General features: G+C 46.1%; 1 protein-coding gene and 1 long non-coding RNA gene across 5 annotated transcripts; one reads left to right on the plus strand and one right to left on the minus strand.

The window, feature by feature from the left end:
• Positions 1-1,946: 1,946 nt before the first annotated feature.
• On the plus strand, positions 1,947-5,231 carry LOC146765763 (uncharacterized). The gene is made up of 2 exons (XR_014949540.1): positions 1,947-2,265; positions 3,544-5,231. It is a non-coding gene; the product is annotated as an uncharacterized LOC146765763 (long non-coding RNA).
• Positions 5,064-27,661, minus strand: APPBP2 (amyloid beta precursor protein binding protein 2). 4 transcript variants are annotated; one of them, XM_077787573.2, is made up of 14 exons: positions 27,510-27,661; positions 18,868-18,956; positions 18,082-18,233; positions 17,661-17,705; positions 17,437-17,560; positions 13,221-13,389; positions 12,370-12,459; positions 11,872-11,939; positions 11,688-11,793; positions 11,273-11,397; positions 11,050-11,135; positions 10,573-10,763; positions 10,038-10,203; positions 5,064-9,849 (listed from the first exon to the last, which is right to left on the minus strand). In XM_077787573.2, the coding sequence occupies exons 1-14, from the start codon at positions 27,648-27,650 to the stop codon at positions 9,596-9,598; spliced, it is 1,806 nt and encodes a 601-aa protein (XP_077643699.1). In that variant the 5' UTR covers positions 27,651-27,661; the 3' UTR covers positions 5,064-9,595. The 4 variants fall into 4 exon arrangements, with proteins under 4 accessions (XP_077643699.1, XP_085413349.1, XP_085413350.1 ...); XM_085557223.1 differs by having other exon boundaries at positions 17,661-17,744; XM_085557224.1 differs by lacking the exon at positions 27,510-27,661 and adding an exon at positions 26,374-27,257 and having other exon boundaries at positions 17,661-17,744.

Consider the following 27,661-nt stretch of genomic DNA (forward strand, 5'->3'; position numbering starts at 1 on the left):
AGAGCTTTTTGCTGATCCCATCATCCAGTCATGCTTTACAGATCCATTCTGATCCATAACTTTACCTGATTCTACAGGAATTAAACTTTGAAACAGGCCACGAGATCAGGTGCAGCCTGGGTTTGACCGCAGTGATCTCTGTGCCTGAGCATCACCTGTACAAGGGAAGGAAAGTACATCAAGTTCCCTGAGAACAAAACTCCAAAGGGTTAACTCAGAGCCAACCATAAACATATCTCCTGAGCAAAGGCTGGGTGTACCAGGAAGTTCAAAGGTCCACAAGGAACATGGACTTTAGGGAGTTCATTAAAAAATAATTAGAATCAGATACACACGCACACAAAAAAAATGTCAACTAAGAAATTGTTTTGAGGAGACCAGAAAACAGGGACTACTTTGTTGGGTTACTGGGACAGTTGGCTGCTTCACATTTAGAAGGGAGCTGTGGTCATTTGATAGCTGGCAGTGATAAGGCCACAAAAAAGTGTGAGGCCACAGGTAAACAGCTCTCTCCTCCAGCTAGAGAGAAAGGGGAAGCCAGCCAGCTTTTGCTTTTAGCTCCTGAGGAAACAAAACCATTTATTTCTTTTTAAGGCTGCGAGAAGATATTCCACCCAGGAAGGAACCAAACCTACTGAAAATAAAAGCCCAAACCTGAATTCCTGCTGGTAGCAGAGACACCCGAGATCAGAGGAGAGGCATTAAAAGAGCAACTGTCAGCCTGGGGAGGAAGATGGTGAAAGATGCTCCTGCTCCCTGAAACTTGGGAGGGCTGCAGAGAGGAAATTCAGCTCCATTTCCAGCACAGCCCTTCCTGCAGGCCTGGGACACGACCTCAGCTAAGGACAAACCCCACTGCCCCCTCAAACAAGAATTGAAAAGCAAAAAATCCCCCAAACAGCCTGCCATCCTTTTGCTCCCCTAAAAACCCACCAGCAAATCCCAGAGCTCCACATTTTCCCATAGCAGGAGGGAATAAAGGCCAGGCCAGGTGCTGGGTGCAGGACCAGCCCCGGGGGCTGCGGGGATGCAGTGACAAACCCCGCCGTTATGTAACGGGTGACAAATGCCTTTTGTTATGCAAGACAAGTGGGAGAAAAATCAGCATTTTGCGACTCCCTGCTCGAGCACAAACAACAGGCTGTGGCTCCGGGGGCACCGGCACACTCCGAGCAGCAGAAATAGATGCCTTGGAAACGCCTCCTGATTTGGATGAGTCAACAGAAAAATACAGAATCAATATTTAATTTTAAGGGATTGAGGTTGTCAGCACAGTTATTTGATAATTTTGGGGGCTTTGTTAAGGAGAGAGGCCAGTGGGCAGCCATTCACCAGCCTTGTTCATCAGCCTTCTAAAATGAGGGATCTACATCCCCCTTGCTCAGCATTTGGGATTCTAGGCTTTTTTTTTTTTTAATTAAAAAATTAAATTGGTATTAAAATAATTTTATACTAAAATGAATAAACCAAAAAGCCACACACATCTAAATTTAAGCACTGGTCCTAGCTCTGTTTTTACAGTCGGTGAAAATCCCAGCTCCAAGTCTCAGCTTTGAGCTAGAACAGAGAATCCTCTGCCCTCTCCTGGCTCCTGTAGGTGGCTGAAAGCTGCAGAAATCAGCCTCACGTCTCGCTCTGGGGAAGAAATCCGGGGCTCTCCGAGACCCTGCAAGCGTTTGGTTTAAAAAATTCAAAATCCAAGCAGCGTCACCTCTGGCATCAGGAAGGTTCTTTACCGCCAGGGATTGCGGAGGGATGCGCAGCTCCCACGGCGACACTGACATCCAGCGGCAGCGCGCAGCCCTCCGCATCCCCCCGCGGAGCCCGGGCCGAGACCCCCGAGCCAGTCCCCTGGGCAGAGGGGCAGGGTGGCACCAGGGAGCAGGGACAGCGCGGCTGGCACGGGCACTGCCAGCACGGGCACTGCCAGCACGGGCACTGCCAGCACGGGACGGAGCCGCGGGTCCCCGGCGGAGACAAACCCAGCGCAAGGACGGGACCAGGCTCGGCTCACTGCTGCTGCACCCTCGGGGGCAGCTCAAGCAAGAGCTGTTGCCCAAGCGTGAGTCCTTGACATTAACACCTCTGAATGTGCCTTTATGTTCCTCTTTTTTTCGTTTAAGGAATTCTGCTGTCCTTCACAAAACCCAGAGCTCACAGGAAAGACTCTGAAGAAGCTTTAAATCACTTCTACCTTCAGGAACAGCCGGGGTCAAAGAGACTGTCACCTCCAACACCTGCAAGGTCACCACCCAGCAGGGACAGGTGAGGCACTCACACAGCCACTGTCACACTGTCACCAAGCAGGGTGAACATTTTCCTGCTCACACAGAGCCTTTACACCTGGATTTTTTACAGAAGGCTGAGCAGGTGCAGATGTGATCAGCGCTGGAGGAGCTGGGCAGGCTGAGCTGCTGTCCCAGACGTGGGAGCAGGGAAAGCAGCAGCTGGAGGAGCTGCTCCAGCCGGGGAGGGAGTGAGGAATGAGCCAGCACTTTGTTGTCAGCTGCTGGTAATTAGGGCGTCCCTACTTTGCAATCTGGATGCTCCAAGGTAGTTGTGGTTTGCTCTGGGCTCACCCCAGCCCAGCCACACGTTTGTGTTCCCGAGCAAAAATGCAGCCCGACCTGTAGCAGAGGTGTTGGTGCCTCCAGTCCCCGCACTGGTTACTCCAGCACCTGCACACCCCAAAGGTGGAATGAGACAGGGACGGGAGAGGCAGCTGCTGACAGCACAAACAGGTGCCACAGCCTGCCCGGCAAGGAGGCTTTGTCCCACATAAACCTATTTTCAAGCTGCTAAAACACAGCCACATGTCCTGTGGGAGTTCTCAGGCACTCAGAACCAGCTCTTTTCTCATCTCTTTTCTCCCCAGTCTCTCTCTTTACCTCTGAAACGTCCAATCTGCTCTGTAACAGCTCAGAGGGAGCGCTTTAAATATAAATAATAGGTAAACTAAAAGTCAAAACCCAAGAGCTGCCAGACAGCGTGATCCGGGAGGCTGAGCAGGAGTCCCTCGGTGCCCTGCCGGCTCCGGGAGATCCTCCCCCGCCTGGCCGCTTCCCGCAGGGCTGCGGGAACAGCAGCCGGCCAATTCCTACCGAGACAGAGGCAGCAGGGACACCAAACGCGTGAAACGCCCCAAATCAGCGCAATTGAAATGCAAGGAGCATCCCTTGGGGTTGGGATTGCTCACTGCCCAGAGCCTGGGCACGGGCCAGCAGGGCAGCCCGCAGCTCCTGCTGCTCTCTGCTCCTGAGGCTGAGGGATGCAGCCACGTACAGAAACCACCCAGACAAACCCCCAGGGGACAGGCTGAGCTCCAGCATCAGTTCTGCCCTCCAGTTACTTTAAGGGGTTTTTCAGGTTCCCAGACACCACCAGAGAGGTCCATGGAAATGAATCAGTACAGCATCCTCACCTGAACAAAAGCAGACAATCCAGATTGTCTCCATGGTTTCCCAGAACCACAAAGTCCTGCAATACTTGCAGTGTCATAGCAACAAGCTCCAGCCCAGCTAAACTAAAATTCTGTTCTTTTAGGCCATGGGATCTTATTTATGATGTTCCTGGAGATCCCCAAGAGTTGTGCATCAACACCAAGGCTGGATTAAGGCTCTGCAAGTACCAGACCTACCTTCAGTACATCATTCCTCTTCTATCACCCCAATCATGGAAAAAACCCTCCTAGACCCCTTTGGGGACCATTCCAAGAATTAGGACAACAGATTTCCTTTTTAAATGTGGTTCCCAACCCCAAACCTGGGCGGGGGCCTGGGATTCCTGGCTGTGCTGGCCCTGTCTTGAGAGGCTGTTGTGTCTCCCCCTCCCAGGGCAGCAGAGCAGACACTTGTGTGGGGCGGACCTGGATCTTGAGGAATTTTCCCTGGATAACAGAATAATGCCTCCAGCTAAAGGTAAACCCAATGTAGGAGTGCCTGTGCATGCTTTAGGAAAACACTCTGCCCTCGAAGTGTCACACTGCTTTAAGAGGGAACTGAGCAAGATCAAAGGCTGCTCAGGACTTGGATTATCCCACAATTTTTCCAGTAGGACTTCAGGTGCCTTAGAAATGACAGGAAAGCTCTCAAGGAAAACTGAGCTGTGCCAGAAATAACCTGAGTTTCCTGAGCAGGTGATGTGGGCAAAGAGGAAAGATTTCACCTTCAGGGGTTCCTGCTTCAAGTAGGATCAGAAAATCTTTGAAATAAATTAGAGAATGCAATGTTACAAGGATTGCCTTTCCTGCTGCTGCATTTTAGTAGAGGCAGCTGGACTTTCTCTCCCCAAAAATCAGCAGAACAGCCTCATTCATACCTCAGTTTTCCCTTCCCCAGGGCAGAACTTTCAGGGTTGCTGCTGTTAATTCTTCCTTTACAGCAGCAAACAGAATTGCTTTGGAGTCTCCTGATGTTGGCTTTTTCTTGGCAGTCGGGACGCAGCACTCCCCAGCTGACACCTCCCTGGGGAAGAATTGAGAAAGCTGCAGGAGCACACACAGACACGCAGGGATCTCCATTTCCATGCTGGAATTCAGGCTACAGGAGCAGAGCTGGCACTGCCACAGCCCCAGGGACTCCGGGGTCACCCCCGTGAGCCTGGCCCCCCAGAGCCAGGGGAGTGTTCCAGGGCATTCTGCCTTCAAAACCAGAAATCTCAGCCCTGTGAGACGACAGGAGGCCTCTGCACAGCTGGGGAGCTGCAGGTCACGCAAACCTGATGGTTTAAAAATAAAAACCCCCAGAAATGCTGACTTTTAACCCACTCTGTGCTCAGGCAGCCACACGAGATGCTTTGGTGCTGCCAGTGCACACTTGCAGGAGAAAATTTGCGTCCCCGTGTTTTTTAGGGGGAAAAACCCAAGAAGTAGGGAAGGATCTGGGAAGGATCCAGATCTCCCAAGGAGCACAGGCTCCCCCCTCCCACTGTCCACACTGCAGAGGTACCAACACAAGCCCCATCCATAGGGATTTACCCCCAAAGGCAGGGATTTCCCCTTCTCCTGGCAAGGACAGGCACTGTGGGAGGGAAGTTGTAACCAATTCACTGCAGATACTCCAGGCTGCGGGAACACTCTATTTATTAGGTCAATATTTCATTTGAGCAATACAGTTACAGAATATCACAATGCTGGTTACAAACATAGGATGGCTCTGTGGGCACAAAGGATGGCAGGGAGAAGTGGGGTACGAAACCTTCGTCCTGACACAACAGGGAGGGGGAGCTGCAAGGTCTAGTAATGAGCAAGATATTTTATATAAATGAACGTGGCACTACAGGTGGAGATTCTGGTTTAGAGGTGGGTTTGTGTAAGTAGTTCAATTTATACAGTTATACAGTTCAAGCAACATCTTTTTTTTTTTTTTTAATGCTATTAAATTAAAATCCCCTGTAGTTCAATAAAGTATAAAAATAGTACTGAACCTGGTAATATTCAATAAAATGTAGAATTCATTCACATCATTAAGTAGTAAAGAAATTGTAAAGTTGTAGTTACCATGGCAACATTGCTTCCCAGAAAGGAATATACAGAAAAGAAAAGTTACACATATGGTACCTGCGACGAGTATTTAGCGATCCAACACTGAACTTGTGCACCACAAACCAAGTTTCTAAATATCTCTATATATTTATATAGTATATATCTTTTTTCATCTTAAAATTTACTTTTGAAAAGAAAAAAAAATGTGCACTTCAACAAACTCACTAAGGCCACTCATGCTATAGATACCGAGGATTGCAAGGAGTAGTGGAATACGAGACCCTAGAGCACACACTTTACACCACCCAGGGACACCTGTGTCACTGCCCAAAACGTTCCTGAGATTTAGGGACAAAAGCATTCCCAGTGCTGCCAATTCTCTGTAGGTATTGGAGTTTATTTCTACAGAAAGGGAATTTTCCCCACTTCTCCCCAAAGCCCTCCCAGGGCCCAGTGGCACAAAGGCCCCAGGCCAGGAGTGTCAATCACACCCACAATGCTGAGGCAGCTTTGAACTGACATTGGCCAGGAATTTTCTTATAAAAGGACTTCCAGATAAAGTCAGGATCTGCACAGGCAGCAGAAGGAAGGATCTGCTGAAAGGTTGGTACCAGCAGCACCTGCCCTGCTCTGCCCAAGTCCAGCCCACCCACACCACCCGAGGGAGGTTTTGCCAGCACAGTTTTCCTTCCTGTGCTCTCCCACACTCAGGGCTGAAAAAGGGAATGAACTTCAACGTGCATTTTGTACCACGAGAAGCAGCAATGGCACCTCGAGCAAACTCCCCCCTCACTGACCCAAACAACCTCACACAAAGTAAAATACTGAGGGTTTAACTTCATCAATATAGTGAAAATGATTTACCTTAAGGTGACACCCGTGCTCACCACTTGCACCCAGTGACTCTGGGGTGATTCCTTTACTCACCTTCAAGGAAAAGATGCATTTCACAGGATTGCCACTCCCAGGTCTGCCCTTTCACTGCCAGCACCAAACAGCCCCTGCGTGGGTGTGTTCTGTGTCTAGAAATGCCAACCATTCATTCCTGGATCCACGTTCCACCTGGCAGGCCCCAGCCCTGCATGGAAAACCTGCCCTGGGCTGTGGCAGGAGGGGAGAGAGGAGCTGGGGGTGCTGGAAAACCCCCAGGGGAACAGAGGGCACTGCAGCCCCCGATTCCAGCTCTGCCAGGCAGAGTGGGGCAGGAGTCCTGCTACAAGATCCACCCCACCGAGTCCTTCAGCTCCCAGCAGCTGCCCACTCCTCCAAAGCACCAAACAAACAGTGAGAGCAGAGACAGCCACAGAAACAGCGGCAGCACAGCCTCCCAAACTGGCTCCAGGTGCCAACACAGAACCTCCCAACAGCTCCGCCTGGGAGACACGGAACCAAAGCCCCCAGGGTCAGTTCTGAGCCGTGCCAGCCACAAATGCAGGTCCTGAGCAGGGGAGGAGGGCCGTCCCTGGCAGCTGCAGCATCATCCTGCCAACCCAGCAGCGTCAGCCATCAGCCACAGCCACCCCGCTCCAGCAGGGACCTGCCCCAGCACGACGGAGCTGCAGGGGCAGCTCAGCCCCAGCCAGGAGTCCCTGCAGGCACAGGAGGAACACGCTGGAGCCCTCAAGATCACCACAACAGCCCCTGGCCAAGTCCTCTGCCACAGGGATTCCCAGGGAGCTTCAGGACCTTCCTGCCAGCTCTGGGGAAGGACACAGGAATGGCCACAGAGCTGGGAGTGGGGCCACCAAGAAAGCAACTGCAGGGATGGCTCTGGCTATGGAAGCACAGCTCCTCCCACAGCAGAACGCCCTGACCCGAAGGCAAACCGTGGGCAGGGACACAGCCAGGGCTGGAACCAGAGCCGTGGTTCACAGGCCAGTGACTGGTGTCAGTCAGATAATGCTCCTCGCCCCAAACACACCTTTGGGGCTCCTCAGCCAAGAGCTGGAGAGCCCAAGGCCGGGAACACGGGGTGGGTAAATGATCTCCAGCCCGTGCCACTGTAAACCCACAACCCAGCTGGGAGCTCTAAGCTGCTGCAGCACAGAATCACTCAGGTTCTTTAGGACAGCTTTCAGCCACTTGCCTGCCACTGTTACGTACTTTGTTTAACTTTACCTTTTAATAGGACTTAAGAACTCCTAAGAACTTTATAACCTGTCAGTGCCATGGGCATTCAGGGAGAAGAAGGTTTTGCCTTGTATAGCTGAATTTGTCTGTAGCTCCTACACGTCAAAAACAAAAAACTGCTATAAATAAATCACATTTTAAATCCACACATAACTAAGTTGGATTTTCACTGAGCAGCTGTTGCAGACACACTGCAGTTAAGTCCTAATACCACAGGGGGTTTTATGCAAATACTTCTTTTCACCTCAGTGAAGATATTTGAAGTATGCAATCATTAATCTGCATTCACTAATTATGTCATTTCATTTAAAAATTGATATTACCCAGCCTTTCCCCCTCAAAAAAGCACTTGAAGGCACCAGAATATGAACTATTGGCCTGTAAAATTTCACTTCTTAGAAGAGCCATTAAGCTCCAAGTCATGTCCAAAACCTGTTTCTTCCCTGAAGATCATCCAGCACCTTTCCCTGCCACAAAGCAATGAAGAACCAGACCCCAAGCAGAACATCCAGTCCCAGTCCTGTGGGAAGAGCCCCAGCAGCAACCAGCCAAGGTACAAACCCTGAAAAGAGGGGGAGAGAAAAGAAACCCCCAAACTGGCAGAACCCGCAGAATCCCAGACCCAGGGCACTGCTGGTGCCACTGGCACAGCTGAGGTAACAGCAGCCAGTCGGTTCTGGTTTGTGGTACAAAGACTTTCAAATATTACCCAACATTAGGAAATAAAACAAACCCCAAAACAACACCCAAACCCACACAGCCCCCAACAGAAGAATTAAGACAAGCTAGTGAGAAGAGGCATTCTCAGAGGGTCTGTACAGCTGAGCTCTGCTTCGTAAATTAATGTAAGGAATCGGTTTCTGGTTGTACTCTTGTTTAATGTAGAAATGAAGCATCACAAAAAAAAAAGACCTGTTGTGCTTTTTGGCATTTTCCACTGACCCCTGTGAATTGTACAGTAAGTTGTGTTCTCCAGAAACAGAAAATGGAACTGGACTGGAATACAAAGCTCTTCACTGGTATAGACACGGTATGGCCTCTGTTAGGAGAGAAAGAGCCCGTGGGAGAGGAAAGGAGGAGTGGCTGCAGCAGAGTGGAGCGTGTGGAGCTGTGGCACTGCCAGGAATCTCTGCAGAAGCTCACTGGGTATAGACAAACCATCAATTCACTTCCTAGCTCTGGATCTATCACATGGATATCATTTGCACTGATCAGACACCTAAATGAGAGAGTTCTACTGTCAAAGTGAATGCAGGGGCAGAAATGTTAAATTAAAGCCACTGGTCCAAAACGGGTTTCTAGCAGGCTGGTCCACTGTGGTGTCCTGGTCCTGCTCAGGGGAGCTCTGGTGGTGGCACCGAGGACACTGTGGTGGTTGCTGGTCTATGGGATGTGTACTGGTCCAGTTCAGGGCATCCACAGCAGCACAGGTGGCACTCGGTGAGCGGATGGTGCTCTCCAGAGTGGGTCTTTGCCACTTCTCTTGGTAAGGCAGCAGCCAAGGCCAGCACATCCTCCCTTTGCTGGCTATTTACCGTGAACTTTGCTACAACGATACAGCAGCAAGACCTTTCTCCTACAGCTCCTCAGAGTACAGCTTTTGTTCTCTCTGTCAATCAGCAGAAAGCTCTCGATGAAACCTTCCATCCGTAATAAGAATGCAACTCTTTTGAACTCAAACAGTTTTATTTAATGTTTTCTTGCAGACTTTCTGCAAAGTAGCTTCTTTTGAAAGAAGAGAGAAAGAAGGGGGTTTTTTTTTGGGAATACCAAGTTAAAAATGTGAGCCGAACTAAACATGCCATACACATGCTGAGAGGAATTTAACACACATTCATCCGTATGGGCACTCTTCAGTAGACTGGACCAGTGTTTCAACGCAAATTCCAGCCCCCAGAGAACTACATGGTTTAGATTTCACAGTATGACTTTTCCCCCTGTAACCTGGGGGAAAAAACCTTAACTGGTTAATTGACCAAGTTCTTAGCTGCTCTGTCCGTCAAGGCTCTGAGACATCAGGAAAGACTGGACCACTTCTTCCGTGGACTGGGGGCTGGTGCTGACGTCCTCCAGCGCATCCGTGACCGAGAACTGCCGGTCCCGCAACCGGTTCCAATTGGCCAAGATGTTGTGGTACTCAAACACCTTCTCGTAATTGCCAATGGAATTGTACAGTTTAATGAGACCTCTGTAATCGTATTCAAGTCCACTGTATCCTTCACCAAAAAGCTTCTTTCCTAGAGAAACCCAAGAGAAAAACCAAGTTGAGAGGTAAAATATCCACGGGCTGCATCTGAGTTATCAGGTTATTTTTACCTACCAAATTTGCCTTCATTCTCCACTTGTGTTCTAGCCACAAAATGTTGTCTAGAGATTAACAGCCAAGTAATTTTCCAAAAACTTTAAGTTTCCTGTAGTCACTTACCAATTGCTATGGATCTCAGATAAAGCTTTTCAGCATTTTCATACTGGTTCATGTCATAGTTGTAGAGGGAGGCGAGATGGCCCACGGAGAGGGCAACTTCATAATCCTCCTGCCCTAGGAGCTGCTCCTTGATCTGGATGGCCTTGATGTGCATTTCCTCTGCTTCCTGTCAGGGCCAGATTCACACAGGTCAGTCAGACACCACTCACCACCCCACAAAAAGAGGGGAAAGTTAAATAAACTTAACTATGCAGCAGCTCCAACAGTAGCATTTTGTAACAAGCAAACAGTAACAAACCCAAACATAAACCAAGTTCTCCAAATTCTTTAGTTAAGTGGATCAGCAGATTGAGCACCAAGCTCTCTGTCACTCTCTGAGGGTATCATCCATTTCCATGGATTATTTTTGGACAAAGCTTTTGGGGTGAAAGATAAAGCACAAGTTTTCCAAGCACAGAACTACCAATTGAACTTGGACATTGTAGCAACAGATTTCAGCTGTCTTGCAGATTTTAGGCCAGGAGTAAAGTCTTACCTTGAACTTCCTCATGGACTGATACAGTCTGCCCAGGTTGCCGTAGTGTTTGGCTGTTTGCACGTTGAACTCCCCAAAGGCTTTTTTAGCCAGCTGGAGCGAGGAGAGGTGCAGGTCATGAGCCTCCTGGAGCAGCCTCTGCTCTGTCTCCTTGTTGTGGCAGTCGATGGCAATCTCCTCCAGGATAAGAGCTGGGGGCAGGAGACAGGAACTGTTACTGTGCCCACACCCAGCTCAGACACAGCCCAGCCTTTGTGTCTGTCACACTGCTGTGTCAAGCTTTTATATTCTGTAATTTCATCTCCCCACTCCAATTCATCTGGCTAAGTTTTGGGTTTTTTTTTTTTGTATTTTACAAGTGTGCTGTAAACACCAAAGACTACAAACACCTCCATTGAAAAAGACAACTGAAGCGACATTGCCTGGGAGGGACCAGGATGAGCAGATCCAAATGGTTCAAACAACAAAGGGAACTACCTTTAACTCTCTTTGAAGAGGCCAAGAGGAGATGGTCTTCTGGGAGAATGTGAGTGATAATGCCAATAGCACGTTCAGCATGGAATCTGAGAGAGTCGAAATAAAAGATTCAGGATCTGTTTATGTATGCCAGCAGTTGACTGATGAAAAATTAGAAATATTAATGCAATGAATATTTTTCTTCATTTACAGCACTAACTGTGCTGCTGCGTGTTGTACTCACAGTGCATTGTCAAATTTCCCAGAGCTGTACTGGTGAACATATGAAGAATAAGCCAAGTCTTCATGAGCTGTAGCTACATGGATGTTTTTACCTCCAAATACTGACTGCCGGATATCAAGTGCTGTCTGCAAGGGTTCCAAAAACACAATTTCATCAGCTAGCACAGAAAAAACCCCCAAAGTCATCTCTATGATGAATCTACTCTGAAATTCTCTACATATTTGAGACACTAATTATATAAAAGACACAAGTCAGAGCAAGACCAAGAAAGCAAAACCCCATAGCTGGCGCTGTTTAGGTTTTTTTTAAACATCACAACTGCAGCAATGAGAAATCAACTATCCTCTGTCTCCATGAATTAACTACAACATCTGAGAGAGAAAAACCATCAAGAGAAACAAGTCCTGCTGCCTACCTGATAGATGGCAACAGATTGGCAGATATTGTCTACGTTGAGCAAGTAAAATCCGTAGTCTAGTAGCGTGTCAGAGTATTTGGGGTGCTTGGCTCCAAAATGCTCCCTGCACAAACACAGCTCCATTACAAACCCAGGCAAGCTGAGGATAATCTTAGAAGGGTTTTTCTGCAGTGGCCCTTACCTGGCAAGGTACACAGCGTGCTTTATGAGCTGCTCAGCCTTCTTGAACTCCCGTTTCACCACACAGGCCTGGGCAGGGGAAGGGAAACACATAAGCAGCTGTGCACTCACAGCTCAGCCCTCCAGACACTGCTACACTTTTGTTTCTAATTTCAAAATATCATTGTGGTTATTAAAGGACTTTTTGGTTATTTAAGGAGCACAGCATTAATAAACTTGTTATTTTATCCTGCCTGACTGAAGGGATTGTGCTGTACCTAGTCCAGATCTAAGAGGGACCAGGGGAATGTGCAGGTTAACATTGTCACAGCGCTCACCTGTGCAGCTCTAACTCCATTTCACAAAGACACAAATAGAAACCAACTCCCCCACCCATTCTAAGACAACACAAACAACAATCCTTAGGGCTCCTGAGGAGAATTCTGGAGGTAACAACCTCTCCTCAGCCATTCTTGGCAGCAATTTAGAACCCAAAGCAACAGGGAGATTTCAGCTTCACCTTTGACGCTTGTCGCAGCACATCCACCACTACTTTTACAGGCAGCCCAACTGTGATCTCCTTCATGGCTTCTATGCACCACTTATAGGCCTGTGGGACAGAGAGGCACCAACACAATGGAAGCTGAACTTCACAACATTGTAGCATTAAAAAAATATTACCTGCCTCTGAAAAGCTGGTCATTCACATTCCAAAATTCAAAATACACAGTTTGATTGCTTATGTGGAATGAATTGTCCAGTTATGTCTTAAAAGACAGACTTAAACTCCACTTTTGAAGTTAATAGTGAAAATATAAGTATTTTATATTAATCTAAGGTTTATAATATTACAATGACTTACAGTCAGAACAGGGTATTTTATAATCTTTAAGCATTCCCATTGTGCAGGACAACACCCTGTCAGTGAATTTAGGGATTAAATGAAAACCAGTTTATGGAGTAGTTACACTTCAGAAAGAGTATAACAAACCAGGTGCAAAGACTCTTCTGCTATTCATTTTCAATTATTAAAATAAGCTTTTATAATATTTCATTTACAAGTGACCAACACACATGGGCAAGTTAACACATGCAAGGCAGTAAACTGAGTCTAACGACTGCTCTCTGCCACACAAAAGTGTTTAGATTTTCCAGATTTAGCCCTTCTCTAAGGGCTAAACATGTGTGTTCATGCTGGTCCAAGAGCTGCGAAGAGCTCACAGCCCAACACAGAACAATACAAGTTAACAAGCGCAGATAAATGAGTCGCTGTTCTGGCAGTGCCACCCGGGTGCCAAGGAGAGCAGAACCAGGACTGGCGAGGCACGTGCAGGAGGTGGCAGTGCCAGGAGAGCCCCCCCAAGGCCTCACCTCGTCGTAGTGGCTCTTGGCGAAGAGCAGGGCGCAGAGCTCCCCGTAGAGCGCCGCCTTGTTGGCCTGCTGCCCGTGCTTGGCCAGCTTGTCCATGTAGGACTGCGCCAGCTTGAACGTCTCCTCTCCCAGGTGGTACTTGCAGTTCCCGTTCCGAACGTGCAGCAACCTTGGGGGATGCAGAGAGAGCTGCTGAGGGAGCTGGAGAAGGCTCTGCCTGCAGCAGCACCCCGGATCTCCCGGGGGACACTCGCAGGGGTGGAGCTCTGCCAGCCCTGCCCGGGCTCAGTCACACACAGCTGGGCACAGGGCAGGAGTTTTCCTGCTGGAGATGCCACAGGATTGTACCTGTTGATACAGTTTTGCATTGAACCACTGCGGTGTGGTGCCTTTGTGTGTTATTTGCCATAAAATCCATTCTTCCCAATACCAGTGAGATTGCATTCCCAAAGCCCTGCCCTATACAGTCTGAAATCCCTTCCACCTCCTTCCCAAAGGGTGGAGCCTCAAGCAGCCACAGTAAGTACAACACTGCTCATTTTCCTACATCCCTACACCTTCTCCCCAAACCCTGAGTAGCTCCAAGTGGGAATTTTGTGTTGTGGGGCTTGGGGGAGGTCTTCACATAAGATTTAGTCACATGAAAATCAGCTCCACCAGGAGAGACCATTTAATTGATCACAAAACTCAGACATCCCCTGCTCTTCCCTCTCCTATCCTGCTGCCTTCCCATCTGAAAGATCAACACTCAAATACAGCCAGTAACACCCAGCACTGGTGAAACCTACTCCTGTTTCTCAGAGCAGTAACAGTTCCAGCTTGTGGCACTTATTCTCAATAAAAACAAAGAATCTGTGCATTAGTGCAGGCTGATGCTCACTGGCTTTAACAAGGTGCATTTGGACTGGGTGTGTGTTGATATTCCAGGCCCCAAGGGCAGAGCTGGATTCCCAGCCAGGGCAGCTGCTCCTGCTCCATGGCAAACACCTGCCAGTGAGCAGACATGGAATTTTGGTGAATTAACCTCCACTGTCCCTGCTGGAAATGTGTCATTAGACAGTGAGTAACAGACTGAACACACCAGGCAAGGCTTTGGAAATCAGGGCAACACAGCACAGGGAGAGCTGCACGGAGGGAAGGGAAGCTGCACTGCAAAGAGGCTCCAACTCTGACTATGTGGATTAATGTACAGGAAGAGCATTTTACATACATTGGGTTAAAACTTTTAAAGGGGAAAGAGTGAACAGTGAAATTTTTGCTCAATTTCTTTTCTAAACCTGTTTCCACTTGCTCCAAATAGAGATTGAAGCTACTGCAGCCATTCCCCCAGTGATACAGCTCAGATCATCCCAAGAACAGCCTGTCCAACACCATCCCTCTGTTTCCCACCCAAAGTAATCACAAACTCCAACAGTAACAAGAAAGGAAATAAAGTTTCCATATTCCTAAGCAGGGCCTGAAGGCGGACACATGATAGACGTGGATTTGCTGCACAAGGAGAACATCAAAAGAAAAGCCCTTCAAAACCTGCAAGAAGTACACAAATTCCAGCTCTCCAGTGGGAAACAGCACCATGGCTCAACAACAGACAGCGAAAAGCAACACCCACATTCTTCCTTAAATAAAGACACAGAACCAAACTCGATGTACAAGTGCATTGTGTGCCTGGTCACAGGAACATTCCAGCAGCAAGAGACAGGAATTAGAAAGAAATGAGAGAAGAATTAAGTAAACAGTTTTCCTAAAGAGAAAAAACTACCATTCAGTTGGGAGCTGCTCTGCAACATCAAAACCACGGAGCTCAAATCCCATGTAACGGAATAAGCCAGTGGGGATAGCAGTGCAATTTAGATAAGCTTCTGGGAAAGATCATATCCAGTGTCTGGATGCTTCAGTGATAGAGTCTAGAAACAAGGAAATCTCCCCAAAACCCAAGCTAAACCTAAGCCAATCCTCTAGGATAAGTGGAGTTTATGTGATCCAGTTCTGAGTAACAAAAAATCCTTTATTAATCCAAAGGAATCTTGGGAGATAAAGCCAAGAGGAAGAGAAAAGGCCTCAGGACGTTTATGCTAATGGCTCTGAACCTCCTTTGATGTCTGCAATAACAGCTTTTGGGGACTAACCGCCCCCAGCAAACTCAGTCTCTCAGAGCCAACACGGCAGTTTAGGAAGTCTAAAACCACCAGAAGAAAACAACCCAAGAATCAGCCAAATGTGCAACAATGAAGTGGGAGAAACACGTATTTGTGTTATGCATTAGTACCCCATTGTTTAACACAGAATAATGAGAGAAGGCAAACCAAAAGGAGCACCACACTCCCAGGAAAGCAGGGTACAAGCTCAGAGAAACCTCACACCTTCCCAGCTTCTCCACAGAATTTACTCCTGCCACAACAAGGAAATACCAAGCTGTGCCTAAATAACACAACACTTCACATGTTTTTAAACTGTGTTCTATTAATACTGCAATGTATTAATACATCTCCCAGAGGTTTGACTTGCCAAAGAAAGTGTCAGACTTTCAAAAGCTGGACTTGAATTTTATTTCCCTAAACTGTCCCCAGCTCCAGTGCAAGCTCAGTGTGAGAGCCTCCTGCAGTGGGATAAGGTGGTAACAAGACAGTTTACTCTCAAGCTGAAAGGCAGTCTAATGACTGCTCTCTGCCACACAAAGGTGCATAGATTTTACAGATTTAGCCCTTCTCTAAGGGCTAAACACTTCTTCCAAGGGTTTGACATTCTTTCAGGTTGATACAACTCCAAACCAAGGTTTGGGAGTGTTTGGGAGATGCCAGAACATTTCCCACTGCCCAGAGGGGCGATGTCCCAGCAGAGCTCCCCAGGGAACAAGGGATGTCTCTACCAAACAGAGCCAACACCCCAAGTCAAAAGGGCTCGTTCTAACACAGGGGGCTTTCTTCCAGCACAGAATGAAAATCTCCTTTCCACACTATTGTCAGCAGAGATAGTTCCCTTTTTTCTGCTCCCTTTCTTTCCCTTATTTTCATTTCTATTTGGAGAAGGTGACAGTTATTTTTAAGCAACTTCTCCAGCTTGCCAAAGAGACTGATGCAACGAGAAAACTTTTTTTAGATTAATTAGAAGGCAAAGGACCAAGCAGTATCCTCTGTATCCATCACTCCCCAGCTCTAGGAAGCTGGACACGTGTGCCCAGGCTCCTGGCATCGTTTCTGGAATGCCAGCCAGCAGAAGCAGGCAGAGCAGTGTTGCCATGGCCCTGGGGCTGGCACAGGACAGCAGCAGCTCCTGGCAAAGCCTCTTGACTCTTCGTGTTTGCCCAACCATAAACAAGATGCAGGGCTTTTTTTGGAGTAGCTTTCCAAACAAGTTTTGCTCTAGATTCAGATAAATACAGCACATGCTTTGTTCTTTGTTAGAGCAGCTAAAAAAAAAAAAAAAAAAAAAAAAATCCTACTTTAAATCTGCCCAGCAGCCTTCAGGTGCCCACAGGCACAGCTGGAGTGTACAAAAACAACCTCATCGTGGTGAGAGCCACAAAACCCAGCCAGCTTCTGCCTGCAGTCCATCACACCTCAATACACAGGGGAGAGCAACAGAGGCCACTGTCAATGAAATGTGAACCTCTGCAGGCCCTGAGGAACAAGACAGCTTCAAAACTCTAACAGAAAAAACAAACAAACAAACAAAAAAAACAAACAAACAAACAAAAAAAACTTTTCCAAATGTTTTCAGCTTCGCCAGAGGTGTCCACAGGAATTGGACAGCCAGATCTTTAGCCAGGCCCAGAGCAAAGCATTCAACATGGAGCAAGAGAACTCGCTGGATCTGGAATCAGGAAAGGTAAGTTTTGCCTTTTTTTCTGCTCAATTGTATCTCCATTGTTTGCATTTGGATTTGGCAAATTCTCTTTGTAGTAAATAGAACTTCAGCAAAGTCCAACACAGAACATGCCTTCACGTACAGAAATCCTTGGGAAACAAGAACTGCTGGACCCGTTTTATTATCCAGCAGTGTTACCCATGAGGGATTATACAGGACAGAAAAACACTGGGGTTTTTAATCCATTGTACTGTGCTGCCAATTTAGATGCTGAAAATCCAGGGATTAGTGTAAAACAAGCACCTCCTGATCTTCTGCTCTAGCCAGGAAAGGTTTTGGTGCAGCAGAACACTGAAGGAGCATCTGGAGCTGGATGGCTCCAAGGTTTCCTGGGAATTCAAGGTGAGCTCACCTCACACAACACTCCACAGCACGGAACCAGTGCAGGATTTCATCGTGGAGGGTGCACAGCTGAAGGCAGGAAAGGAAAACCTTCTCAGCATCACTGTACCAGCCTGCATCTGACAGGAAACCCCCTGCAAAAATCAGCAACAAACAGCAATTTGAAGAGCAAAACATTTTCAAGAGAAAAAGGGTTTGCTCAGGTCTTGCAAGAGGATCACTTATTTCACAGACCTGCTTCTACAGACAGAAATCCTGTCAAGGTCAAACCCTCCTGACCTGGAAAGGATGAAATATAAGAGAAGAATTCTCCTACAACTGAAGGAAATAATACTTTGGTTTAGGATGGCTTTTTGTTATTACAGAGGTTTTCCTACAGACCAAAAAACCCAGAACTTAACCTACACTAAAATCACACAAATTCCTCATCACATCTGCAAAACAATTTTAAATCTGAACTGTTTGAACTAAAAAGTCTATACATTCTTAGACATTAAAATCCAATATATTTCTCTCAAGACACCAAGTAGCTTTCTAAAAATTCCATTCCAAAACACACAGTTCTTTAAAAGTTCTATCTTTAACAGAAAAAAAAAAAAATATATTAACTGAAGCTTGCAAGAGAGAAAGCAAAGAGCCCATGAGCAGCAGTTACCTAAAACAAAGCCAATCTGGATTGCTTTTTCTTTCACAGCAGCATCTGACTCTGCAATGTAGGAGCACCGTCGGCTGAAGGAATAGGCCAGGACAGAAGCAACCTTGACTCCATGGTCCATCAGAGCCTGGAAACAGTGATGGAGCAGATGTCTGCAACAAAGCAGAATTTGGTTACCCATGAAGGTTTGAAAGCAGTCAGCTGGCTCTCATGAATTCCAAGGAGAGAAATCAAGCCCAAGCCTCCCTCAAACCCACAGCAGATGAGTGCAAGCCCTCCTGTGAGGCTGCAGCTGATCACCCAGGCGTTGGGTGATCCACACCAAGTTCTCTACAGGGACACGTTCTGCTGGAAGCCAAACACAAGCTGCCCACAAAGGATTAAAACTGGGAGAGAGCATTTCCAGCTCAAAGTCAGCAGGGAGGAAGCCCCAAACCCCCCCTCTCTCCCCAGCACTCGCAGACAAACAAGCAGTGATGGCTCCATTAACTGCTGCCTGAAGACTCAAAGCTCATCCAGGTTACAGGGAACCTGATCTAAAACAGTCAAGTTCTGGAACACCACAAATTGGAATATTTAATGACAGGAATACTCTTCAAACTGGGGCAAGCCTATCAGCTTCCCTCAGCATTTGCTACATCAGCAGGAAATGGGTGCTGTGACTGCTGCTCCCAGGGGGGGTTTGCATCATTTGTTTTTTCTTGTTTGTGCCTCTTTTTAATATCTCTTCCTAGATGGAGAGATTAAGAGTTGAAATGAGAATTACTGATCTATTAAGATACTCACCTTTTATCTAAAGCTCGTAGCACCTTTGCAAAAACTTCTAGTTCACAAAATTCACTACCCAGCTGGCACAAACGGCCCTGTTGGTAAAGCTGAAAAACAAACAGGTATATTTATCTTAATATGAAGGTTGAGTTTTTCTGGGAAATTAAGCTTACTAGCAGAGATAACTTATGATGAAATCTAGACTTTAAAGCATTGAAATCAGCAGACTAAAAAGTACATTCCTGTATCAGAAGATTTTACGTCATGAGCACAATTTCAGCATTAAAAACTGAACTATGAAAGGTCCACAGATGGTTTCAAGTTTTTTTTTTTTTTAATCTATAGATGTATTTCCAGGTGTTTGTACCCTTCTGCAACACCAAAACACTGCCACATGTAAGCTACAAATCCAATAAAAAAGTAAGAAATGAATGAAGTCATCAAAAAATACAATTGACAGTTTTGATACTGAATGCTTTCAGAACACGTTTAAATGGTACACCAGCTAGGATGCAGCAATGCAAATATATGAGATAAAAATAATCTCAAAGCCACAAGTTCTGCAAGGGGTCACTCACCAACACCAGCACTACAGGCAGGCACCAGCCCTGTCCCCACTGACACCTGAGCTTCCACAGTGACTCCCCCAGCAGTAAATTGGAAAACTGGAGCCTGCTCATGCATTTATTAAAAGCACTGGCTTGTTTTAAGCCCACAGTGATTTGTACCTGCAGATAAGCAAATTTATCAGCTGAGTTGCTCACAACAAACCACAGACAGTTGTCCTTGCAGTGCATGGTTAAGTTCTGCCACATCAGGCTATAAATGCCATGGATTTACACAGGTACAAAGGGACTGTGCAAATAAATGTGTCAGAGAAATCCATTGTGAACTATTAATTGCCATTATCTTCAAGGCGCTGACCCACAGATGAGCACAGGAGGGCACCTGACCTAAGGAAGCAGCACTCCACACCTGCCACAGGCACCATCAGTGCTTAAATGAAAACACTAATATTCCTCCCAGTTTTAATAATGCCTTCAAATGCTTCCAGTGATAAGCATCTGGTGCCTGGTTCACCTTTTACTCCACAAACACTGGGAGCTGATGAATTAATATTCCAAACACAGCACGTGAGTACATCGCCAGCCAGAAATTTAGTTCTAGTCAACTCTTCTTATAAAAGCACACAACACTGGCTCTAGAGCACAGCAAATTTGTTATTTTAACACAACCTACAAAAAAAACTTCAAAACTACTCTGACCTAATAATGTCAATTGCCAGAAATGAATGTTTTCCTCTTTGTTATCTATTTTGCTGAGGGAACATAAAGAAAAAAATAAAAGGAAGTCTTTTAAAAACCAGAGCAAGTTTGCATGCAAAGTTACTGCTCCGATAAAGCAGCGTGTCCCTGCACTTCAAAGGGATCAGAGCTCCTGCTGGAGCTGGATTCTCTCTGGCACTGAAGGAACAGCCAGTCTGCTGTATTTAAAAGCTACAGTCATGGTTAAATGTTCTCATTCCTTCAGCACAGCTGGCTCATAGCAAATGCTCTATAAAACCTAAAATGTACTTTCTGCAGGGAAAAAAAAAAAAAAAAAAAAAAAAGCAGCTGTTTAAACTGCTTGGTATGCTATGGCCAAAGTGAAGGTGGGCATCCCATCAATAACTGAGGAGATTGTTTCTGGAGGAAGATTAGACACATCCCCAAAGCACTGTAGCAGGATTTAAGGCAACCAAAACCACTGTCACATTTCACAGTGAGTACAGTATCATCACTCCCTCCTATCACCTTGCAGTACCAATCCAAAATCCCAGAGATTCCTGGGTTATCAAAAATTAACCATAGGAAGACTTTTAAAAATTTATGTATTTATGAGGTTACATAAACACTTCTTGTAAGGAGAGAATCCCCTCTTACAAGAGATCCTGAGACTGCCAAGGAGTAAATGGCCTGGTGGGGTGGGAGGGAGGGGGAAGGTCCCACAGGACCCTCAGATTTGGAACAGCAATAATTTTGGGTACATGTCAAGTTTGGCTCAGGCCCCAAAGTCCAAGCTGCAACTTTTCACTGCTCTAACTTGAAATACATCTTCTTTGGGACTTTTACTATCCCTGTAACCCCTTCCCTCAACATACTGGCAAACATTTAGAGGAATTAACTCAGCTGGAAGCCTCTTGGAACTGTTGTGGCTGTTACAGCAATACTTTCAAATGAAATTTGACATGGAAATAGTGAGCATACGTCAAACTGTGAAGTAATTCCAGGAGATTCAGTAACACTCATTGAGAAGCAGTTGGGAGGACTGAAGAAATGATTCTCTTGTTAAAGCTCCAGAGAGACAGAATTCCTGACCACAGCCTTGCTACATAATACAAAAACAAAACAAAACAATGATTTAACAAAAACATGCCCTGACATGAACACAGAGCTTTGGACTCCTAAAGAACTGTTCTGAAGAGAGAAATGTTTTAGACACCAGCCTAATCTATCTGGAACCTACCAGGGATTTATTTTTCTTTAACTATGGAAAAATGACTCAAAGCCTGCAAGATGACTCCCAACTCCATCCGCTCACACATGAGTTCAGGCTCTGAGGACAGGTATAAATTTAATATACAAGTGGATTATTACACCCATGCCTAATCCAGCTGTTCTGCACAGCTGTGAGAAACTCACCACAACCTTTCCAAGGATCTAAGTCTGAATGTTGAACTGCACATCCAGGTGGGCGTTACAAAAGCTGCACATTGTGGTGTCTCCAATTAAACATATTAATGACATTAACTTTATTATTATATCATAATTCCATTAAAGTGCTTGTCTTTCTCTGGGTAGATTAAGCTAAGAAAACCAAACAACCAACCTTCCTCTAAACATATTTTAAAATAATTTTTTTAAAGCAGATGGGGGTTAATTCCAGCCAGCTGTACAAGGATCCTCTAGAAAATGAACTGAAGAAGACGCAACTTGAAAAATATGCTCCTGTTGCTCCAGTTTGGAAGAGAAAATTGAAAAACATGGATATTTCAGTAAGAAATACAGAGGAAATCCAAGAAGCTCCCCAGGATGTTTTGTAATGCCTAATAATGCACTATGGAGTATCAGGCCAGACTGGGGAAGGACAGTGTACTTAACACACAGCAGAATTTGGGAAAAAAATTGGGCTGAAACCATCATCTTCCTTCCCCACTCAACAAGGAAGAAAAGTTTTCCTGAGTCAACAGTTCACTCATTACCAAAAATAATGAGTTCAAAATTTAGGTACATGCCATGCTTTTAAATGAATTTCAAAATCATCTACAAACCCTCTGGACAAGCACTGCTTCTACTGGATATTGTTCAAGGCAGGAGAAAAAAGAAAATTCCAGCTGTCCTTGGAAAGCACAATGCCAGCTACCAGGCTGATCTGTACAAACCTCAATCAAATAAATAACCAAGAAAAAAAAAAAATCAATGTTATTGAACTAGCATGAATTCAGAGACAACTTCTAGAGCCCAATGCTTGCAACACCCTAAACATTCCCACTGCTCTGCTCTCTGGGCCAGAGCAGCAGAGTGTGTTCCACAAGGGAGACAAAGTCTGAGCCTCACACACATGAGATTCTCCTCAGGAACTAGGAGAAAACAGCCTGCTTGGAGCTCAATCAGCCCAGAGGAAATGAAGTGGAAACAGGAATTATTGTTCAGCAGGAGCTCAACACCTCTGTTCATGATGTGACCTCATTATTGCAATTATGATGAGTTCTGGTGTCTCAGACTCAATAAGGTTACTGAAAAGGCAGGGAAGCTGGAAGATATCAGGATCAGGAAACATCCCCCATAGTTAGAGGTTAAAAAAGTCTGAGTAGTACAAGTTAGAAGACAAGAAGTTTCAAACCAGTAAAGACTTAACAAGCAAAGCCAGTTCAGTTCACATCTAAATTTAGACTGTAGAAATAAGGCATGTGTTAATAATAATAACTGGCAAAAATTCATGAAGTAATGGTTCTCCTTCACTGTGAGGCTTTAATCTGAAGAGGTGCTAGAAGGACCTGACTGAAGCCCTGCTGCACACTCTGCTCCTGCCAGGTGACAGAGAGGCTGTACACGTGTGTGAAATCATCACTGCTTCCCACACACACGTTTAATTCCCAACCCCAGACCCACAGCAGAGCCAGGGGGGCTCAGTCTCTGTGAGTTCACCCTGGGGGTCACAGCAGAAGCCCCTCAGAAAGCTCTGGGGTGCTCTGCCTCCCTCTGTGTTGTGACCTTGGCTGTACTTCCCCAGGCAGGGAAGCTCAGAACTGGAGCAGCAGCACAGCCACACTTTGTTTAAGGGGGAGTTCATCCTTCTCACTCTCATCAAGCCCCCTGGAAACAAGCTTGTTACATTCTAATGGACAGAAATTATGCTGATAATGATTCTCCATCAGTAAACTCAACCTCTGCTGCAATGCAGAGAACGGATGTTCTGCTGCTTGTTGTCAACAGTCAGCAAATTCCTGCTTGTTCATTTTCTTTGGGTCAAAAAATACCTAAACGTGACAGAAACCAAATTAATGTCATCTCCAACTGCTCCTGTGGTTAATGATCTCACCAGAAAATGTTCCAAGAACAAATTATTTTCAAGAAAAATCAATTGGAAGAAAAGAGAAACACACAACCCAGAAAAGACATTCCAAAAGGAAAATGAGCATGGGATGAAAATCCTTGTTAACCAATCCAAGTCCAAGATGAGGCTGGCACCGTGCAACTGCAACAAATACCTGGGACAGACAACGTCAAAGCACCCTGAGAACCAAAGGCATGAGATAATTATGCAAAATAGAGTCTAAAGCAGAGGCACAAGGGGGAAAAATGAAATCTGTACAAGACACTGATTAGAGAGCTCCAACCCGACTTCTGCCAACAACCTTGACTCTTTACAGCAACACCCTCCCTCAAAACATTCTCACCCCAACAAACTGCAGAACATAATAAGCTGATTTTTTCAGAGATTGTGGGGGGTATTTTTGGTTGGTTGTGTTCTTGTTTTGGGTTTGTTGGGGTTCTTTCAGACTTGCAGTTTATTCCAGCTGTCACTACTTTTTAATACACAATTTTGTGATTTTGCTTATATGCCGAGTTATATGAAATCCAGCATATTTCTGTCTTTGGCTTCTAAAGCCTACACACCCTCTCTCTCATCCTCCCTCCCCCAAAAAAAATAATCAAGAGAATCTAACTAGTTTAACTAGGAAAAAACCCAACCAGGATGTACACAAACCTGGCAAACAACCAAAGGAAACAAAGTATGATACGTGTGCAAATTTTTATTTTCCCCCCACCAGAGGCAGGTGTTACTCGTAACAAAACTAGTTATTAAGCTCTTCCAAATAAAGCTGTCATTAATAAGACTTTTAAATATTTCGTAGCTCATGTAGGCTTGGAAATTTCCAGGATATCCTCCCAAGCATCCTGCTCTACCTCTTAATTTTCTAATGGCTGCAAGGAAAAGTCAAACAGGGCTTGAAAAAAGAGATATGCAGCGATACCCTGCTGAAGCAGAGCAGGTTTGTTGTTTTACCACAATCATGATTATTTGATAGTGCCTAGTTTTGAGCTTTAGTCACTGTTTGAGAATGCTCCAGAAAGATAAATATGCTCAGTATGAGGAACCTGCCTGTTCCTGCACCTTGCAGCAGAACCCACTCCTTACCAAAGCCACAAGAACATCCTGCAGCTATCCCAGACTCAGTCCCCACTCAGTTTTATAAGGCTTGGCCCAGAAGTTATCAATTCTAGAAATGCAGAGGTAAAACCAATTGGATTTGTTAAGGAGTGGGAAATAGAGGCAGTAAGATACAATAATGGAGCCAAACCCTGGATTAGAGGGTACCCTGGGGAGCAACACCAAGACACTGCTGGTATTTTTTTCCCTTTTAAATAGCAGCACATTGACTGTCTCTGCTGGGGTATCTCACCTTCAGCTTCTGAATCAGCCGAGACATGTTTGTAAACCTGGGCAAGCCTGGCAAATGCTAAGCATTAATACCAATGAATGTGATGAAAACATTTTTGTATAGCCACAGAAAATTAACATCCACAGATCTAAACAAAATCTGACTGGTACCACCTTTTTTTTTTTTTTTTTTGCAAAAATCAGTGGCAGTTTCTCAAGCATCACAAACCATGACTAACACCTAGATAAAAAACTATTACTTACAAGTTATATGAAAGATTGGAAACATTTTTTTATTCCTTTTACTCATCACAGAATGAAAGTAAGAAAGGATACCAACAAACAATTGACACCCTCCAACACAGCAGCAACAAACACCATGTAGTCAAACAAATATTTAGAAATCTTCTAGTCTGTCTTATTCCAAAGACTGTTAATAGCTTTGGAAATTCCACTTCTGCTTTAAATAACTCTCTGGTCAGGGCATATGGAAATATAATTCACCATGATGAACTGGGATTTAATATCTACCTGATACTCAAAATGAGCCAGAACAGCAAAACAAGCACCACACACACTGTGAGAGGGATGCTGTCCCCAGCCTGACCTCGTTCAGCTACCCCAAATGACACTTTTGATGCTGTTGTGTCCAAACAGAGACTCAAGAACCAGTCAGCAAGTGTTCTGTAGGTGCACAGAGACTCACAGGAGGGTTTGGGAGGGAAGGGACACTGAAGGAGTTCCAAGGGATGCCATTCTCTAGACCAGGTCACTGCAGGCCCCATGGAGGTTTGGTTGTCCTGCACAAAGATGACACTGAGGACACGGAAGCCCAGCCCACCCTTACAGCCACAGAACGCTCACTGCAGGCATGGCCCAGTTTGCTTCATTCTGTCTGAGAACACCTATGGGATGTTGGGTTGGTAAGAGGAATATCAGTGCCCCTCACACAGATCAAAAACTCCTGTTGTGAAGCACAGAAATGACAGGAAAAGGTTCAAACTGACAGAGAACAGGCTTAGATTAGAGATCACAAAAAGATGTCTAAGGTGGGCAGGCCCTGGCACAGGGTGCCCAGAGCAGCTGTGGCTTCCCCTGGATCCCTGAAGTGTCCAAGGCCAGGCTGGACAGGGCTGGGAGCAGCCTGGGATGGTGGAAGGCAGGGATGGAATGGGATGGTGGAAGGGCCCTTCCAACCCAAACCAGTCTGTGAGTCCATGCAATCGCTGTCATTAACAGCAGCTACAGTTGTACTGCCCCTACAACACAAACACTCTTTTAGGGACAGGCACTTATCACCTTCATTATCATCTGCCCAGTAAGATGACAAATCCAGATACTCCAGCAGAATAAACATGCTAGAGAGTCTCCTCAGAAATTAGACATGCTGTTCATGCTTCAGCATTGAAGAACTCCATGTGAACCAGATTCAAAGAGTGCTCAAGAGTGCTAATAAAAGCATAAAAAGTCAGTGATCTGTCAAGCTCACCTATAGATAAGTTTTTAAACAGCTAGGAATAACACATCCTTGCACATTTCTATCACCAGAAGAAGGTTTTGTTTCATGCTTTTAAAAGCCACAAAGCACCATCCTCTCACCTGAATGAACATGAGAACAGGCAATGCCAAAGAAGTTTATTTGTCAACAGTCAGACTTATTAACAGCTGAAAGTCACCCCCAAAATATTCTTCCAAGTTGTGATTTGCATATCTCTAGCCTTCAGCTGATGTGTCAATCACGTCATTATCTGTAAGCGTGCTCATATGTCATAAAAATGAGTTTCCATCCTTCTTAGCACCTAAGGCAGACATGAAATAACCAGGACACAGAAACCGTACATGCCTGTTTCAATGCTAGAAAAGCAATTTCTCTGTCTCCAGTAAATACTATTACTCTTATGTATATGATGGGTCATTACCCCTGGTTGATAAATATTAGTCTAAAGAGTGACTTCATTTAAATCAGTCCTACATTTTTAGAAATTTGCTGAAAAAGGAGGGTTATTCCACATCTTATGGTTTTGGGGGTTTTTATAGACATTGTTTCTCCCCTGATGAATGCTCATTTCCAGCTGTTCCTCCACATGAATGAAATGCCTGTTTAGTGGACAATAAGAAATTAATGGACCATTTCAGTGCACCTTTTACACCCAATACGTATATTCCAGGGGCAGCTGAACGAGGAACAGCCCTTTCACCAAGAAATAATTTAATGCTAATAAAACTACAGCATTAAACAACAGTCAGTTCTTTCCATCTGGTCCCTACCAGCTTATTTATACTAGACCACAGCAAACTGCTCCCTCAACCACTGACATCACCGTGTCCAATTCATTACTACAAAAAAAAAAAAAAAAACGGGGAAAAAGGAAAAAACACGTTCCAGCATAGCCAGCTTGGCTTCATCCTGCCCGCACCGCTCCCCAAAGGCGAGAGGCTCCTTCCCCCGCCACCCCCCAGGCCGGGCCCCGTCTCCGCGTCCCCCTCGGGGCTCCCAGCCCCTCACCGCGGCCTCGGGGCGGCTCCCGGGGGCAGCCACAAGGCCCCGGCACGGCCGGAGCCGCCGCTCGGGCGGCCCCACAGGCCCTGCTGAGCCCCGGGCCGTCCTTCGGGCCGTGCCCGGCAGCGGCGAGACCCCTCAGCCCCGCGCCCCCAGCCGGGCCCGGCCCGGGCCGCTTCTCCTTCCACGTCCCGCAGGCCCGGGCGGGCCCGGCCCCGCTCGGCCGCCGCCGTACCTTATAGTACACGTCGAACTGGATGTTCTCGGGCAGCGAGCGGATGTCGCGGCGCCGCGCCCGCCCGTAGCTGTCCACGACGGCCGAGATGGCCGTGTTGTAAAGCGTCTCGGGCACCCACTCCAGCTCCACCGCCGCCATCTTGGCTGTGC

The sequence above is a fragment of the Lonchura striata genome, chromosome 19 (genome assembly GCF_050655825.1).
Source record: "Lonchura striata isolate lonStrDom1 chromosome 19, ASM5065582v1, whole genome shotgun sequence".
Classification (NCBI taxonomy): Eukaryota; Metazoa; Chordata; class Aves; order Passeriformes; family Estrildidae; genus Lonchura; species Lonchura striata.